Source organism: Callorhinchus milii, unplaced genomic scaffold (assembly GCF_018977255.1).
Source record: "Callorhinchus milii isolate IMCB2004 unplaced genomic scaffold, IMCB_Cmil_1.0 Scaffold4, whole genome shotgun sequence".
Taxonomy (NCBI): Eukaryota; Metazoa; Chordata; class Chondrichthyes; order Chimaeriformes; family Callorhinchidae; genus Callorhinchus; species Callorhinchus milii.
The window spans coordinates 1,357,907-1,375,923 of record NW_024704745.1 but is presented as its reverse complement, the minus strand read 5'-3'; the positions used below and the strand labels follow the sequence as shown (position 1 = coordinate 1,375,923).

At 43.7% G+C, this 18,017-nt stretch overlaps 1 protein-coding gene across 3 annotated transcripts in view; it reads left to right on the top strand.

The window, feature by feature from the left end:
- Window positions 1-18,017, top strand: part of itsn1 (intersectin 1 (SH3 domain protein)) — a 79,763-nt gene that overhangs the window by 43,549 nt on the left and 18,197 nt on the right. For all 3 annotated transcript variants that reach the window (XM_042334719.1, XM_042334720.1, XM_042334721.1), the window contains 8 exons: window positions 76-173; window positions 3,297-3,350; window positions 6,872-6,931; window positions 9,074-9,240; window positions 10,281-10,326; window positions 11,566-11,687; window positions 13,754-13,871; window positions 15,464-15,655. In XM_042334719.1, coding sequence (XP_042190653.1) covers window positions 76-173; window positions 3,297-3,350; window positions 6,872-6,931; window positions 9,074-9,240; window positions 10,281-10,326; window positions 11,566-11,687; window positions 13,754-13,871; window positions 15,464-15,655 — 857 coding nt within the window. The remainder of the gene's footprint in view (window positions 1-75; window positions 174-3,296; window positions 3,351-6,871; window positions 6,932-9,073; window positions 9,241-10,280; window positions 10,327-11,565; window positions 11,688-13,753; window positions 13,872-15,463; window positions 15,656-18,017) is intronic.

Here is an 18,017-nt window from a genome sequence, read left to right as displayed (position 1 = left end):
CGAGGCGAGTGCTCAAGCCACAAAGAAGCCATTAAAAATATTTTTTTTTACTGTCGTTTGCTTCCCTCCTTGAAGTGTGGATTCTGCATCTTCCGACAGCCCGCCGAGCCTGAAGAGGATAACCACATCACCGTCAAAGCCAATACTCCCACCACCACCACCACAGCCAGAAGGTAAGCGCACAACTGCTGGACTTCAGTGTATTCAGGAAATACAATACCATACAAAATGACATTTGTACAGCGCCTTTCACGTCAGGAGGACGTCCCAGGGCGCTGGACAGTCAGAGATTTGGACCTAACACCACTGTAATGTAGTTAGTGACCACACATTGCACCAGACAACCTGGCACTTTGACTCACCTTTTAATGTCATTTCATTCCTTCTTTTAAAGAAAATCATAACATTCACAAATACCAATATATGAAATGGATGGTTTATTTTATAATAATCCTTGCATTTGATAGAGCGCCTTATCAGGACTTGTGAACGCCTGTAGCTCAATGGTTAGAGCACTCGCCTCGCAAGCAGAGATTTCCGGCAGGGCGAAACTTTGGGCACGTTTCCTTACTCCACATACCTGGTAATAATCACTCTAAAATAATAATTTGGTCACTCAGTCCATGAATGTTTGTGGGACTCTGCTGTGCACAATTGGCTGCCGCGTTTCACCCACAAATATACATTGAATTCGCTGTACAGTCTATCCTGTGAAGCGTTTTGCGACGTCTCGAAGACATGAAAAGCGCTATATCAAATGCAGGCATTATTATTATTATCATGATCGTCGAGACGTCTCAAAGCGCTTCACAGAATATAGAGTTTCATAGGCGAAAAATGTAAATGTGGAGTGATTATTACTGTGGCATTTGAATTATTGCTTTTTTCTCAATTGCCTTGTTAAATTATAAAAATTTGTCCCAGCTGATAAACTTGAAAGCACTGATAGTCAATTCGCTTCACAGTATATTCTGTGAAGAGCTTTGAGACGTCTCGAAGACGTGATAACACCTTACCTCAAATGCAAGAGTTATTATTGTACTATGCAGCATTCAAAACATTTAACACTGATGTCAGTACACTTAACACTGATGTCAGTACAGTTAATACTGATGTCAGTACTCTTAATACTGATGTCAGTACATTTAACACTGATGTCTATCAGTGTCTCCCTGCATTCCATAATGCCACGTTGCTATTCCAATGTACTTCAAGATCCTCACACTCATTTTCAAATCCCTTCATGCCCTGAAACCTCCCTACCTCTCCCACCTGCTTACCCCCCAACCCACTGCCTCCACTCGTCCCTCGGTGGCCGCGCTTTCAGCCGCTACGCCCCGAAACTCTGGAACCTTCTCCCTTTATCCCTTTATCTCTCCGCCTCGCCTCTTCTTTCCCTGTCTTCAGGTCACGCCTGAAGACCTTCCTCTTCGACCGTACCTACGGTCACCTCCCCCCTCCCCCCGGTTCGGAGTCGTGCTCCGCCACTTGTCAAGCGCTCTGGGATGCCGAGGCCCGCTATATAAATGCAAGCTGCTGTTGTACTGTGTGCGCAACACCGAGATCGCTGTTAGCAGCTGCAGTGAGCCGAACACTTCTGGTAATAACCAGGAAAATAGAGGGCTTCGATCTGTTTCTTTTTGCAAAGAAATCTCAATAATAACGATATTCTAAATGTGGGAAGAAGATAAGTCAGATTCCTGCAGTCGAAAGTGAATTCATAAAGTAGATATCAAATGCAAGTTTATTATTACTATCGTTCTGCTTTGAACAAATAGAAATCCGTAAACTTAGTCCATTATATATACTGTATACCTGTCACCAGGAGCCTGAATTTGAACCCATATTTTTCAAGTCAAATGTAATATTTTAAGTCCGTTTAAATGCTTTTTTCTACGCTTAAAAATATTTTGCTGGGTTGAAGTGCAAATTCAAAACAAAATTACATTTGCGTGGTGCCTTTCACGTCCAGAGGAGGTCCCAAGGCGCTGGACAGTCAGGGATTTGGACCTGAACTGGAGGTCGGGATCATGGAGGGTAGGAGGGTGACCGAAGCCTCGGTCGAAGAGGGAGGGTTTTGAGACACGCCTTGAAGGAGGCGAGGGAGGGAGGGAGGTGAAGGGACTGTGGGATGGAGTTCCAAAAGGTGGGGGCTGAAGGCACGACCGCCAATGGTGGAGCTGGGCGGGGGACGGGAGACATGGAGCAGGCTTAAAAGGAGCGTAGGGAGCAGACAGGTTGATATGGGGTCAGCAGGTCGCAGATGTAGTGAGGAGCAAAGTCGTGGAGAGCCTCGAAGGCGAATGGTGGAAAGTTTAGTTACTGTGGATTGACAAATGGCAGTACTTGAACCCCAGCCTCGCTCGGTGTTTCTTCATCTTTCATAATAGACCGTTCAAGCCACACTCAACGTTTCCCGGTTCATTTTACCTGCAAATCTCCTTGACGCGAGAGATTATTTTGCGGAAATTGAGTCCCGACCCGAGTGCAAAATTGGAACCGAAATGTAGCATTTTAACCCGGTCTGTCGGCATTGCGGTACGCATAGAGAGTCACGTTGTTCTGCTGCACGTGGAGTTAACCTCCCAGCCATTACGTTCAAACAAAATTGTTTTAAGATCCAGCTTTGTATTCTGCTTTTAATCTTAGCTGCGCTCCCTCTCTCGTCTCCTTCAAGGCCCGACTCATGACCCTCCTTTTTGACCGTGCCTCCAGCCGCCCTCCTAGCCCCTCCGCCCTCCCTCACCCCAATCCTGACCGACCCCCTCCCCCCCCGCCCACTCGCTCAGATCCTGATCCCCGACTGTTTTTCAAGTTAAATGTAATTTTTGTTTTTTCGAATATCAAGACCTGAATTGACCAGCGAGCTGGTTGTATGCTAAAGTAAATCTTACCTAATAAATCACACAAAGTCTAATGTATTCTGAAAAAGCGCTGTGTCTGTCTATCTGTGTGTGTGTGTGTGTGTCTGTATGTGTCTGTCTATCTGTGTGTGTGTGTGTGTGTCTGTATGTGTCTGTCTATCTGCGTGTGTGTCTGTGTGTTTGTCTATCGTTCTGTGGTGTGTTGTCTTAACCCAGAAAATTCAGGTCACGCTAAAACACTTTGAATCCATATACTTAATTTACCTTCTTTTGGTACAATCTGTTGGTTGCAAATTACTCTGCTGCTAGCTTGTGGTTGCCATTTCTCCTCATTTTCATGTACGTCACTTTGTTTGGATGGACTCCTGTGGCCACGTCACGCTGCTTCATCGCTGTCCTGTTCTTTCCTTTGTTTTCTGACGTCTGCTGTAGGGCTTTGCAAAGACGAGGTCTCTTCGCCTCGACCTCCCTCTCTCCCGAGAAAAGGTACAGTNAAAAAATAACCCTCACACTTCTTGTGAAGCAGTTGTGATTCGCTCAATCAAAAGAAATTGAACAGACAATCTGGTTTAGATTCAAAAGCAGAGTCTCGGCTCTTGGCTTCGCATGATACGTTTTTATTTGGGTGGGAGGCGAGGGGTTGGGAATGTTCAATCTTCTCGGTAACGTTTGAGGACTGAAAGGACGTACGTTGTAAAACGTTAGCACTTTATTTTGACTGCTTGGAATGTTAACCGCACTTGGAATTGGAAAAACGTAGGAAATTAATTCGCCGTTCTTCAATCGAAAAGGGAATTTCATCGCCAGGACCCACCTTTATAACTTATTTAGCATTTTAAAAAAAACTTTTTAACGTTAGGTTCTTTTAGTTCTGTCCAGTCCAGTCAAAGGTATCGAAATATCCCTTGAACCTTGAGTCCTGCTTTTTTTGTGATGCTGTTTTACTGTTTGCCTGACTGAGAAGGATTCTGAGCCCATCAATGTGAATGAAGCCAGATGTGGTGTTTTTGGTTACGAGTTGCATCTGGTTAATCGTCTATGGGTTCAATAAAATAACTTTGTGTGTGGGGGAGAATTCTCCACCAACCACACTTTTTTTTTACCCTATTTCTTTACGTTTTGCTGAAAGTGGTGCCGTTATGGGTTCTACAGGATAGATATCTGTCCAATACCTCACCAAAGTGGCCATTCTTCATGTTTTTTCTTAGATGGAACTGTCAGGATGTTGAACCGTGAATCAACATATGAACCTAATCACATAATAATATTATTAATAATAATACTTGCAGTTGATATAGAATCTTATCACATTTTTGAGTGATTACCCTTTTAAAAATAAATAATAATTTAGTCACTCAATCCACAACTGTTTGTGGGGCGCTGTTGTGCGCAATTGGCTGCCACATTTCACCCACAAAATGTAGTTAATTCACTTTACAATATATTCTGTGAAGCACTTTGAGACGTCTCGACGACGTGATAAGGCGCTGTATCAAACGCCACGATTATCATTATGATAGGCACTAACACAGTGAGGCTTTTTGCCTAGTCATTCCGAGCGAGGTTTAATGCCAGGTCCATTAAGTGAAATCCAATTAGCATTGTTTTTTTCTTACCCAAAAACAGTCCAGGTGGCGATTATTTTTTTTTAATTTCGATATAAAATCCTGCCTTCAGTCCTCAAACGATTGCGTTTAATTGTTCTGTGTGAACCTATTTTAATTTCAAAGCAATAGAAAAAATTTCTTGTTGGTAAATAAAGAGCATTGGAGTCAGGTCACTTTCATCTCTTGGAGTCTGGTAGCTCAGTGATTAGAGCACCTTAGGTAAGTTTCCTCACTCCACACGCCTGTCTACCGAGGAACCTGGTTGTTAGTCGATTGGCAGATCGCTTTTCCAGGGATAATAATCTCTTCAAAAGATAATTAATTATAAAAGTAATAAATTGGTCACTCAATCTGACTGTTTGAGGGACGCTGCTGTGCTCAATTGGCTGCTGCATTTCGCCCCAAAAATATACAGTCAGTTCACTTTACAGTATATTCTGTGAAGTGCTTTGAGACGTCTCGACCACATGATGAGGTGGTGTATCAAATGCAAGGATTATTATTCTCTCCGTGCCAGTAACTGAAATCTGTTCAAGTGATTTTTTAAAAAAAAATAACTTTTTCTTCCTCGTCTGGAGGACTTATTATAGTCAGTTATAATAATAATCTGTTATAGTTATGCTGTAACTTATAATAATAATAGTAATTCTTGCATTTGATATATCACATCCTCGAGACGTCTCAAAACGCTTCACAGAATATACTGTAAAGTGAATTGACTTTTTTTGTGGGAGAAACGCGGCAGTCAAATGCGCACAGCAGCGTCCCACAAACAGTCAAGGATTGAAGTGACCAATTTATTAATGTTTTTTTGAAGGAATTAATACCCGGAAAAGCGATCCGCCGATCGACTAACAACCGGGTTCCAATTTACTGCTGGGTAAACAGAGGCGAGTGGAGTAAGGAAACTTCCCCAATGTTGTTCCCCGCTGGGAATCGAACCCAGGTCTCTCACTTGTGAGGCGAGTGCTCTAACCACTGAGCACTCCACATAATAATGATAAGTTGTTGTGCTTCAGCTGTTGTCCTGACTGGGAACAGCTAACTCAGCACAGACCCTCAAACCTGCAACTTTCTGGGCTGGGTGGCCTTGAGTGACACCTGTACCCGTTAAGCTTTAAGCGTTTCAAGCAATCGCAATCTTTTCCAGCTAACTTATGTGAACAATTGCTTCTGTGTGCTGCGAGCAATGTTTTTATCTTAAGTCATATTTGTGTGAGGGAGGAAATAGGACTTGTAATTTGTAGTCCTGTTTGCTTTCTGTCATATATTTGTTGTATGTAACGTCTTGCCTTTTCTATCTCCAAATGACACAGGGAAAGTGGGCAGGGCCTGGGGAGGAGGGTTAGGTTGAGTGTCTGCATTTACGTGGTGCTGGTCAATGTTACTCAAGGTCATATGATAGTGTTAGCTGAAACTGAAGCTTTCTCCTCCTCAATACATTTGCCCCTTTGCTGCATAACTGATTCTAGTTTCTATGGTGTAGGAGCGTGAGAAGTCAGTAATAACATAAGTGTAGATACAATGGTTTAACAATGTGCCTGAAACACGTCATTAAACAATAGATGATCCATCCAGTATTAATTTTATTAATTATTTTTTCTCCAGGATTAAGTCCCGGAGAGTTATTATCTGAAAGCGGGTTGGCCATTCAGCCCCTTTAGCCTGTTCTGCCATTCTATAAGATCATGGCTGATCTGTACCTCAACTTCAATTACACGCCTTTGCCCCGTATCCCCTGATGCCCTGACCTAAAAACATCTATCCACCTCAGTCTTGAAAATGTGAATGGATCCAGCCATAATCCACAGGGAGAGAGAGTTCCAGATTTCCACTGCCATTTGCTTTTNAAAAAAATGCCTAGCTCTAATTGTAAGATGATACCCTCTTGTTCTGGACCATTGATGGCCCTAAAGCTTTTCGCCTACAAAATATGCAGTCAATTCACTTTACAGTATATTCTATGAAGCGCTTTGAGACATCTCGAAGACGTGATAAGGCGCTATATCAAATACAATGATTATTAGTATTATAATAAAGCTCTGTGGATGCAGAGAGGCCATTAGCACCCCTTTGCTTTTTCTTACTGAGCAGCATTGACAAGGAAGGGGACAATATTCAATCCCAGCTCTGGCCACCTCCAGCAAACGGTGGCAATACAGACAGAGCTACAGTTCTCCCGAAACCTGCATTTGAAAGGGAGGTAGGCTGAAAACGACACTCTGAGCTACATTCACAAACCTGGCTCACGTGAGGACCATCCGAGTATTTGATGTGGTTCCTCGTTTACTTGTACCAGTTTATTCCAGAGAGACTGCTTTTTAATCAAGATGTTCTTTAGGAAAATTCTCATGTTTTTTTTAATGTCTAGTCCTCACACATAGTTCCTCCTTCATTCAGATTCCTCCTTGAGGGTTCCCTGTCCTTCGGAGATTTTGTTTGCGGCTTCTGGAGGAGAAGGTAATGCGTTTTCTGCCAAACGAAAACAAAGCAACCGAGGGCCTGTGTTTGACAAAGTAACATTGCAGCCATCAATTGCTGTTTTGTGTTTGTGTTTCGATCCCAGTGGGGGAATGTCAGTTTACTTTGCTTTGCCGTGTACATTACGTTGCACTCTTGTTCAAAAAGTAACCTTATGCTTTAGCTTTCCGTGTGCACTACTCACCTGAGCTTTCAATAGACCAAAGCGAAAGTTCACAGAATAAATAAAAATCTGATTTTCTTTTAACTGGAAATGTGATCTCTGCGATTCTCGAGATTCCAAATAAAACGGACGAATGAATCTTTTTTTTTTATTTTTAGCGAAATAAAAAGAAGCTTCGGGTTTTCCTCACGCAATTAAACTTTGCGTGGCATTCCCGCTAGCCTTGCAAGCAATTATTTTTCATTTCAAGTAAATATCCGATTCCCCTTTGAAAGTTATCATTGAATCTGCTTCCACTGCCCTGTCAAAAGGCAGTGCATTCCAGATCGCAACGACTCGCTGTGTAAAAAAACAAAAACAAAAATTCTACTCATCTCCCATCTTGGCTACTTTGCCAATTATCTTAAATCTGTGTCCTCTGGTTACAGACCCCCACACACACACACACACATTGTGAGAATGTCTCCTAACGGTACTTTAATGGCAGGGCACACAAGCTGGGTGGTGGGAGCCACAGAGGTAAGTCTGGAGGCAAGGTTTTGAACATGTGGAGAGGGGGGAGCGAGTCAGACAGACTCTGGGATGGAGTTCCAGAGAAATGGGGGCAGAACAGCTGATGGTGGAGCACATTGAGTGGGGACGTGAGGCTCAGTATTTGCTGAGCGAAGGGAGCAGCTGAGGGTTGCAGAGTGAGGGTGAAGCGAGATTTGTACCTAATCGATTTATAAGGTTTCCAGAATATAATTCAGGATAATTTTAGACCATGTAATAGTACAGAGCCCTAGTGGTAATAACAACGTGCATTTATATAGCGCCCTTCACGTAAAGTAGCGCCCCGGAGCACTTCACAATGGCGCTCCGGGGCCCTACTTTACGTGAAGGGCGCTATATATGTTGTCTGACAACAAGCCAGGGGGGAGAGGGAGGGGGGGTGGTGACCGTAAATACGATCAAAAAGGAAGTTCTTTAGGCAGAACTTGAAAAGGGGGAGAGAGGGAGCTAGGCGGAGGGAGGGATTGAGGAAGAGAGTCCGAGTTTTGGGGCGTAGTGGCTAAAGGCACGGCCACCGATGGTGGAGAGGAGGTGGCGAGGAACAAACAGGAGGCCGGAGCCAGCCGAGCGGGGGCAGCGAGTGGTGGAGTGGGGGGGGGTGGGTAAGTAGGTTGGTAGGTAGGGAGGTGCGAGGGAATAGTGATAACAATAGCTTTCCCGTTCATGGCTTGAAATGAAGATCACCAGGCACCAGGCTGAAAATTACCAGGCACCAGACAAGCAGCGAGACTGAACTTGTCAGACGACCAACATAATGGAAACTAAAGATCGATTTATCTGTAGAACCAAAAAAACACAGACAATTTGTGAGCCAGTCAATAATACTGACTCTTGTGAGCAAGTGGTGATATTAAAATTCTAACCGTGCCAGACAGTTACAAAAATATACTGGTCCACTGTCTTGGGACGTCTTTCCGACGTGATACGTACTGTATATATGTGTGTATATATATTATATATATAATTTGATGGTGATGGATTAAAATTGGATTGATCTGGTGTTTGAGTATCAGGAATGATCTTTTTCACTGGAAGTGTAACAAACCATTCAAAGTATGTTTGATGGTTAAGAATATCTAACCTGAATTAGGATCAATTAACAGCTTCAGTAGCCCTTTTTTTTTCCTTATCAAAATAATAATCATCCCTGCATTTGATACAGTGTCTTATCACATCTTCGAGACGGATCAAAGCGCTTCACAGAATATACAAAATATTTTGCGACGTCTTGAGGGCATCATAAGGCTCTATATCTAATACAAGGATTATTATTATTATAATAATATAATTCAATTCTTTTAATCCTTCGATAATTGCTGGTAACTTGAGATTGTTTTTGTCCACGCAAACCTGCTGCGCTTGGCATTTTCAGAATAAATGTATCCATTGAATCGCTTCTATTACAGAATACTTGGCCATGTACACCTATGAAAGCAGTGAACCGGGAGATTTAACTTTCCTGCAAGGAGATCTGATCATTGTGACAAAGAAGGATGGAGATTGGTGGTCAGGAACTGCTGGAGATAAAACTGGTGTCTTTCCTTCCAACTACGTCAAACAAAAGGACTCTGAGGTGCATTGTCTTGACTTCCTCCTCTCGCACCACCGTTTCTTTTGGTCGGTCAGCCGGGAGTCTTGCACGTGTGGAAACCTCTCACTTGTGTTTTTAAGAGTCTCCAAACTAAACTACTGACAGCTCTACTTACATGTGGTTTTGATTTGTCTGGTTTGCGCAGGGCTGCTCCTCTGTTTACCTAATCGTGGAGGGTTTAGTTAACAGGTTACTGAAAACTGAGGCTCTGGGATCTTAGATTGAACATTGGGAGGTGGAGTTTAACCAACAAACTACACAGTTTGCAAACATTGCAAACACTGGCAGGCAGCAGCGTTAAATCGTTTGATAATTAATAACCTTGACATTTGGTTCTAATGCCTTTCACGACGTGAGGTTCTCCCAAATGCTTCACAGGATATAATGTAATGTGCATATCTAACTAGCACCCCCTCATCACCATTAAGGGCTTTCACTGTTCAATGGAAGCCAAGCGGGAAGAATCCAAGCCTCAAGGACTACTGTGCACCTCCAAATCCCATGTGTTGTGCGTACACAGTTACAAAATTCTGTCGTATCTAATAGGTCCTTGTGTTTAAAGAGTGCAGTGCTCACTCCTTAGGAATTTGTGGTAGATAACAGGCGACTTCCCGATGTTAAATCGTTTGATAATTAATCACTTTGACATTTGGTTCTAGTGCCTTTCACGATGTGAGAGACGTCCTCCCAAATGCGTCACAGGCTATAATGTAACGTATTTTGGAGTGGTTTATTTCAGTGAATCCTAGCAGCCTTGTCAAATGAGATAATTCTGATGTCAGTGCTTTCCAAATCACATGAGCAGTGCACGGAAACCTGTTTTCCATCTTAACAGGCTTATCTCAAGGCTTTCTGGTGATGGTAAATGTAAGTTTCTATGTTAGGAAGAGCTTACTCTCTGGATTGATGCTTAGATTATATATTAAAACCACTGTTAATGTCCAGACGCAAACTATTTTTGTTGTACTCAGTGCACTCAATCTATATATATTGTTATATATAACCATATATTGTTACTGCAGGTACCTGGTCAGGCAGGAAAGACTGGAAGTCTTGGAAGAAAGCCAGGTAACTCTTTAAGCCATATTTAAAAACTAAATATGGACAAATAGGCAATTGACGTCTGAAATTTCAGACGGGTTAACCAGGATCTACATTTTTTTTATGAACACGGGCTAAATTGGATGCATTTCCCGTCTGCTTTGAGGACCCACGTCTTCAAATATGAAGTTAGGTCTGTTGTGTATAATGTAAAAATAATTGCATGAAACAACAGTTTACATTTAGAGTACGTTTATCTTGTTTCATAGACTTTAAACAGCTGGGAGCCCGAGCTGGTGGTGGGGGGGGAGAGGGAGAGAAAGTGTCCGAAAGTGTGGTTGAAAAGATGGGTCTAAGGCAGGTTTTGAAGGTGGAGAGGGAGTGGGCAAAGCTGAGGGTCTCCAGGATGGAGTTCTAGAGAACAAGGGAAGGCAGAATGGCTGAAAGCTCGATAGCGTAGGGGCAAGAGGTCACAAGTAAGGTGGGACAAGGTAGTGCAGGTATTTGAACGTGAGGATGAAGATCTTGGAAAACTATTCTCTGGCCATGTGAGGATGGAGGTGGTGGGCTTGTGAAGCCTGCTGCAGGAGAGGTCACTGGCTACAGAGTTCCGGCTGGTCTGTAGTTGCGTAGGGATAAACTGGGGATACCAGCGAGCAGGCCATTGGAATAATCAAGGCGAGATATGGATCAGGTTCTTTGACAGAGGTATTAACAACAGCAACAAATTACACTTGTACAGTGACCTTCACGTCGGAAAGATGTCCCAGGGTGCTGGTCATTCGGGGATTTTTGGACACGAGTTGGGGTCAGGCGGGGTGGAGGGCAGGGGTGAGGGTGGGTGGCCGAAGACACGGTCATAGAGGAAGGTCTTTAGACGGGGCTTGAAGGAGGCAAGAGAGGGGGTGAGGCGGAGGGATTGCGGGATGGAGTTCTGGAGTGTGGGGGTAGGGATACTGAATGCCCGACCACCGATGTTGGGGTGGGAAGTGCGGGCGACCTGAATCAGGCCGACAAGGGGAGGGAGCGGACAGGCTGATACTGGATTAGGAGGTTGGAGAGTTGAGGGAAAATCCGAGCAAGTGAGAGCCCAGATGAAGGGCTTGAAACTCCTCCTTCCCTTCTTCAAGCACTGAACCACCGGAAGGAAAAACTCGATTAGACTACTATTTTTTTCAAAAGTTGACAGGATACACATCCAGTAAAGTGCTGTTTAAATGCCATGTGTATTTTTTTTCCCTTCCCCCCCCCCCAACTTCCCCTCAGAAATTGCTCAAGTGATTGCACCTTACACAGCGACAGGCGCTGAACAGCTAACACTAGCTCCCGGTCAGTTAATTCTGATTCGAAAGAGAAACCCTGGAGGGTGGTGGGAAGGAGAGCTTCAGGTAGGAGAGCTCTGTGTTCATTGTTTTGTCAAGTCGTTGCAGAATGTTAAACACGAGAGAAATTGGTATGCATTGTACCGGCTGCAAATCTATTAATAATAATAATAATCCTTGCATTTGATAACGCCCCTTATCACGTCTTCGAGACGTCTCAAAGCGCTTCATCACAGAATATACTGTAAAGGGAATTGACTGTGTATCTTGTGGGCCAAACGCGGCAGCCAATTGCGCACAGCAGCGTCCCCACAACAGTCGTGGATTGAGTGAGCAGATTGAACGGTCACATTTGCTAATTGTTCACACCAGTGACTTCAGCTTTTCACTTCCGTACTAATCCACTTCAGTTTGGCTCAACAACCACAACAACAACTTGCATTTCTACAGGGCCCTTCAAGCGGGGCAGTATGTTGAAGTACTTAAGACGGTGGCGGAGCCAGTGGGGAGGGAGGAGGTGATCGTAAGAGGAAGGGCTGAATTGAGTTGATAACGCTTTTACATCAGGTCCGAAGTCTGTGGGTTCAAGCCCCGCGTCAGGATGTGAGGTGACAATCGAGGCTGAAACTCCAGAGCAGTACTAGGGGAACGCTGTTTGATTTGAGGTGCTGTGCTTCATATGAGTTGATGTGACGTCCTGTCTGCCTATTCAGGTTGACCCTAAAGACCCCATGACATTTGGGAAGGGAATTTTTACCCGGTTTGTTTAACCTCTAGATTAATTGGTCGATCACCTCATTACTGTTTGTGGGATTTTACTGGTGCAAATGGTATCCCAGATTTGTCACTGCACTTGACTGTCATGACCTCTGAAGGTTTTTGAGACGTTTATATGTGACGAGGTGCTATATAAATGCAAGGTCTTTGTTGATTTTACAAGGCTGCCTTATCAGTGGAGTCCTGTAGCTCAGTGGTTAGAGCACTCACCTCGCAAGTGAGATGACCTGGGTTCGATTCCCATTAGGGCAAATCGTTAGGCAAATTGCCTTACTCCACACACCTCTGTTTACCTAGCAGTAAGTAGGAACCCGGTTGTTAAGTCGATTAGCGGATCACTTTTCTGGGGGTAATAATTTCTTTTAAAAAAAAGTTATTGAAATAATAATTTGGTCACTTAATCCATACTGTTTGTGGGACGCTGCTGTGCGCAATTGGTTGCCGCGTTTCGCCCACAAAATACACAGTCAATTCACTTTACAGTGTATCCTGTGAAGCGCTTTGAGACGTCTCGCAGATGTGATAAGGCGCTATATGAAAAAAAAAGCAAGGATTATTGTTATTATCAACAGCACTTGTTTGCAGAACAATGTGAGGGTCCACATTAGCACATCGCATCAGTTTTCCATGTGGCCTTTGCTTGAGATTGACGTTTTTTGTTTGACTGATTAAGAAGCTAAAATTCCCTATTTCTCTAAGCCATGAAGATGCTACGTGAAATGAGTTTGGCTCCCGTTAAACTAGAACCAACTGCACACAGGCTTGCAGTGTAAATCCAAATTGGCAAATCCAATTTAAGGGTAGCTTATGTGTGCAGATGGAAACACTCGCATTCTGGGGTTCATCTGAAGTTAAAGTGAAGTTGGAAAAAAGTGGGAATGCTCCATGATTAAATACTGGGTGACACAATCAAAAAATATTCCAGTTTTCATAATAATTCTTGCATTTGATATAGCATCTAATCATGCTAGTCGAGACGTCTCAAAGCGCTTCACTGGATATCCTGTAAAGTAAATTGATTGTATATTTGCGGGCGTAACGCGGCAGCCAATTGCGCACAGCAGCGTCCCCACATACAGTCGTGGATCGAGTGACCGATTTATTTATTTTGGGGAGGGATTATTACCACTGGAAAGCAATCCACCAAATGACTTAGAACCAGGTTCCAACTTCCTGCTGGTAAACAGAGGCGTGTGGAGTAAAGAAACTTGCCTGAGGTTTCGCACGGCTCGGGAACCGAACCCGGTCCTCTCGCTTGTGAGACCAGCGCACTAGCCATCATGCTACGGGGGTTGAACTCCAGTTTTTCAGCTGGGGCATTTCAGGGTTTCTAATCAGATTGTTCTGTCCTAAAGGCTCGAGGGAAGAAACGACAAATAGGCTGGTTCCCTGCCAATTATGTGAAACTTCTGAGCCCTGGAACAAATAAAAGTACGCCAACCGATGCTACGAAACCTCAATCAGCCACTGCATGTAAGTTTAACCTTCACTTATAAATGCTTCATTCATAGCAAAGGTTACTGGTGGCATAGCTCAGTCTGGCAATAGAGAGACCCGAAGCTCTGGAATCTTGGAAGTTTCTAAGAACTCCGGTGGCCCGAAGATGCTGATTAATCCCCAGTGCGAGAGAAGACCCCTCGGCCTTTTGTGTCGCGTAAAATTTATCAACAGTCAGGGGACACACTTACCTACCTGTGTGCTCACGTGGTCAAAGCTGTGGAATCTCCCCCGCTGAGCGGCAATGTGAGCACATTGTGTAACTGCAGCTGCTCAAATCAGGTCACTCTCACCTTAGCACAATCAAACCAGGACATTGACTTTACTTCACTGAAATGTAACTTTATTTGGAAATGATGAAGTTGGGTGCGAAAAGTTGAGAGTGAGCAGGCTGAGCCAAGGCTCTAATCTATGAAATTCACAGTCAGGTCTCGGAAAGAGAGAGAGAGAGAGAGCGCGCGCGCGAAGAGAAAGAGAGAAGAGAGTAGTGTCGAAGTTGAGGTGATGAGGAGGGTGGGAAAGGTAAAGGAGGGGGTAATGCTTTTGAATTGGAAGTCTTATAGAATTATACAGCATAGAAGGAGGCCTTTCGGCCCATCGTGTCTATTCTGGTTCTTTGAAAAGAGGTGTCCAAATCAATCCCACTCCCCCCCATCTCCCACGCTCTCCCCATAGCCCTGCGAACTTGCCCTCCACAAATAATTATCTAATCATCATGGAGTATCTGAAATTGTTGCACAAAAGTCGTGGGTGGCTCGAGAGTTGAACTACTTTTTACTGTAGTTATATCTATAGACATGGCAGCCAATTCCTATCAGTTACGTCCCTCTACAAGTCATTGCAATGAAATGCACTACACAAATGTCGGTGCTGGACAATTGGTCTGCTTTGTATAAATTTAGATGAGACTGGAAACTCGTGTAGGACACTTGATGAAACTCTGCTCTTCATATCATGGAATATTTAACATCCACCTGAATCACCAGAACAACACCTGGGTTTCATGCCTCATGTCCCACCAACTGAGCCAAGCTGCAGGTTAAATTCTCTGCCCCACCAATTGTCTCCAGATAAATTCCTTGACCTCTCAGGGAAATGAGCTGCTGCTTTTAGTTACAGACGTACAGTTACCACATTCAACGGCAATTATCTGAGAAGTGTTTTGAGAGATTTTGCCATTAACTGTTGACCTCGTCAAGAATAATAATAATCAGAATAATCCTTGCATTTGATAGCGCGCCTTATCACGTCGTCGAGACGTCTCAAAGCGCTTCACAGAGCACACTGTAAAGTGTAGCGACTGCGTGTTTTGTGGGCGAAAACGCAAGAACTGTCAACAGTCATCATTGAATAATAGTCTTTATGGGGAAGGGGTGGGGTGCGGGCGCGGGGGCAAAGAGAAGGCATACATACGAGTGGAAATTAAATTTCACAACACTTGAAAGTTCCCTCCCATCTGGAGTTTTTCCAGGAGAAAAATTGAAAACGATTCCAAGGAACCAATTTCTTTTTTTTTTTTAACCTCCTCCCTCCCACCTCCTCCCTCCTTCCCTCCGGTGTCTTGACAGTGTTCCAAGTGATCGGTATGTATGACTACATCGGGCAGAACGACGATGAACTCGCCTTCGCCAAAGGCCAGCTCATCAGTGTCCTCAACAAGGACGATCCCGATTGGTGGAAGGGCGAGCTGAACGGGGTCACGGGTCTGTTCCCATCCAACTACGTCAAGCTGACCACGGACACGGACCCCAGCCAGCAATGTGAGTACCTCAACACTCCTTCCTGTCTTGTTTACCGCCTGTGTTTTTTTTAAGTCGGTACGGAAAAAAAAAACCCAACATGCAGCGTTGCTGTGATCCTGCCATGCTGCTGCATTTAATCGTCTCTTTGAAGACCTTCTGTTTAAAAAAAAAGCAGATTCTTTTCAGTTCCTGTCTCCCCATCGTGTCCCGTCCCGTCCCGTTCCCCCCACCCCCCTCCACCACCACCACCCCCTTTTTTTGATCCACCCACCCACCCCCACTGTGGTTAGCATGTCCATTTCTTGTTACATCCAGTATCATCTGATTTTTTTTGGAGGGGGAGGGAAGGGTGGGCGGGAGAGGGGGTGGTGGGGGGCCGGTTTGTAGGGTGTGGTGGGTGATGATGGGGTTTTTTTTTTTGCTTTGTTTCTTTCCTGTTTTTGTTTGTTCGTTTGTTTGTTTGTTTTGCATCTCGCTTCTTCCATTTGCCTGACTCATTTCCGAGCTCTCGGAGGTTTTTCGCACATGTTTTTTTGTTTGCTTATGTGTTGTGTTTTTTCCTCCTTTTTTTCTAGGAGCTCATATGTTGCCCACCCCCCTACTCAGGCTTGAAAGGCCCTCAAAGAGACCCACTATCCCATATCACTGCCAGAGGGATGTTGGGGAGATGCAGCAGCCTTGATCATGTGACTTCTGCATGATCATCATCTGCCTACTGACTAGAAGATCACTGCAGAGCAGTTTTACCTCATTTTTTTTTGCTTTAGTTGCATATATTCATAGACATANTTTTTCTAGTTTTTAAGTCGATTAAAAACCAATTGAAAAAAAAGGATAGTGGGTCCTTTTGTGGCTTTTGCTGAACTCCCTCCCCACCACCCTCCCACCCCCCCGCCCCGATCCCTTCCCCTCTCCCTCTCCCTCTCTGTTTATTATTTTATTTTCCACCCCCACCACCGACCGCCCGACACCCCTCGTATATATAAATCTCGCACATCTGTGTCTTTTTTAAACCATTAATTTAAAATGCTTGCTTGCCTTTTTTATTTGATTTTTTTGATTTTTATTTTTGTCTGTCTTGCAAAAAGACCCACTATCAAGGAATGCTGCATGTGGTATTAACTCTATCCCGGTTCGTCCTCTTTTTTTTTTTTTGAAAGCTTTTTTTTGTTGTTTTTTTTAAAAAAGAAAAGTTTTGTTTTTTAATTCATTGTCAGTTTTTTTTTAACTGAACAAATTCGTCCGTCACTCTGTCCAGTATTAAAAAAAAGATGAACGTCAAATAGCCATTCTGTGAAAGTGAGAGGTGCTCTTTTGAAGGGGGTTGTGTGTGTGGGTAGGTGTGTATGGGATGGGGGGGCGGGGAGTGGGGGGGGGATTAATGATTTGCTCAAGTACTTTCCGAATTGTTTCCCCGCTATGATCATCCGGCTTCACGTGAAACCCCATTCGGTTTGTGGTTTCATGCGAGCTGGCGCCAACCACCACCACTTTAGTGCAGCAAAAGGAAATGTATTTTTACGCCGTGCCCCTCTTCTCTCTCTCTCCCTCCCCCCTTTCCCCCCGCCCCCCCACCCCAGCACCTACCCGTCTCCTTCACGTGAAGTTTCCTTCTACATTTTCATTGGAAATTGGTCTTTTCAGAAAATGGTCATTCAAATAAATAAAACAACAAAATTCGTGACAACGAAGAATGTATAGAAAATGTTATCCTTACAATTAACTACAACGTTTACAAATTATAATCTTTTAGCGCATTGTATTTATACAAATTAACAGGATGGAGCTTTTACTTAAAAAAAAGACATTAGATTCCTTTCCGGCTTCATCTAAGTGTTGCCATCAGGTGCTGTAAGTATGAGGAAAACCTCATGCTTAAATGCATAGATTCATTTTAACAATAGTAATATGGTTTGAGGTCTTTCCATTTTATCCCGTCCCGTCTGTCTGCAACAACACTGTTTCTTAACGCAAGCAGTATTGTAAATGTTTGCTTTTCCTGAACGCACAATCAACTGAGGCTTGTTCAGCTTCACTTGCTTGTGGAAGTATTTCATTGTTATAAAGCATATAAATATATACAGTATATGGCATTATCAGCTTGAACAACTGGTTGGCACATTGCATCCTTGAACTACATGTACAGGTTAAAAAAACAAAATTAAAAGCTCCATTTAAAAATTGACCGTAATGTGTGTTCTCATTTCTTTACCTTGTGTGTAGGGAATTGGATATTTGGTGATTTGGGTCATTAAAATCTTAGTCATGATTTTCACTGTGGTTTATCAGTCTAACCCTCCCAGAGCTAGGGACATGTGAAGCGCTTTGAGACGTCTCAAAGACGGGATAAGGCGCCTATATCAAATGTAAGGATCATTAT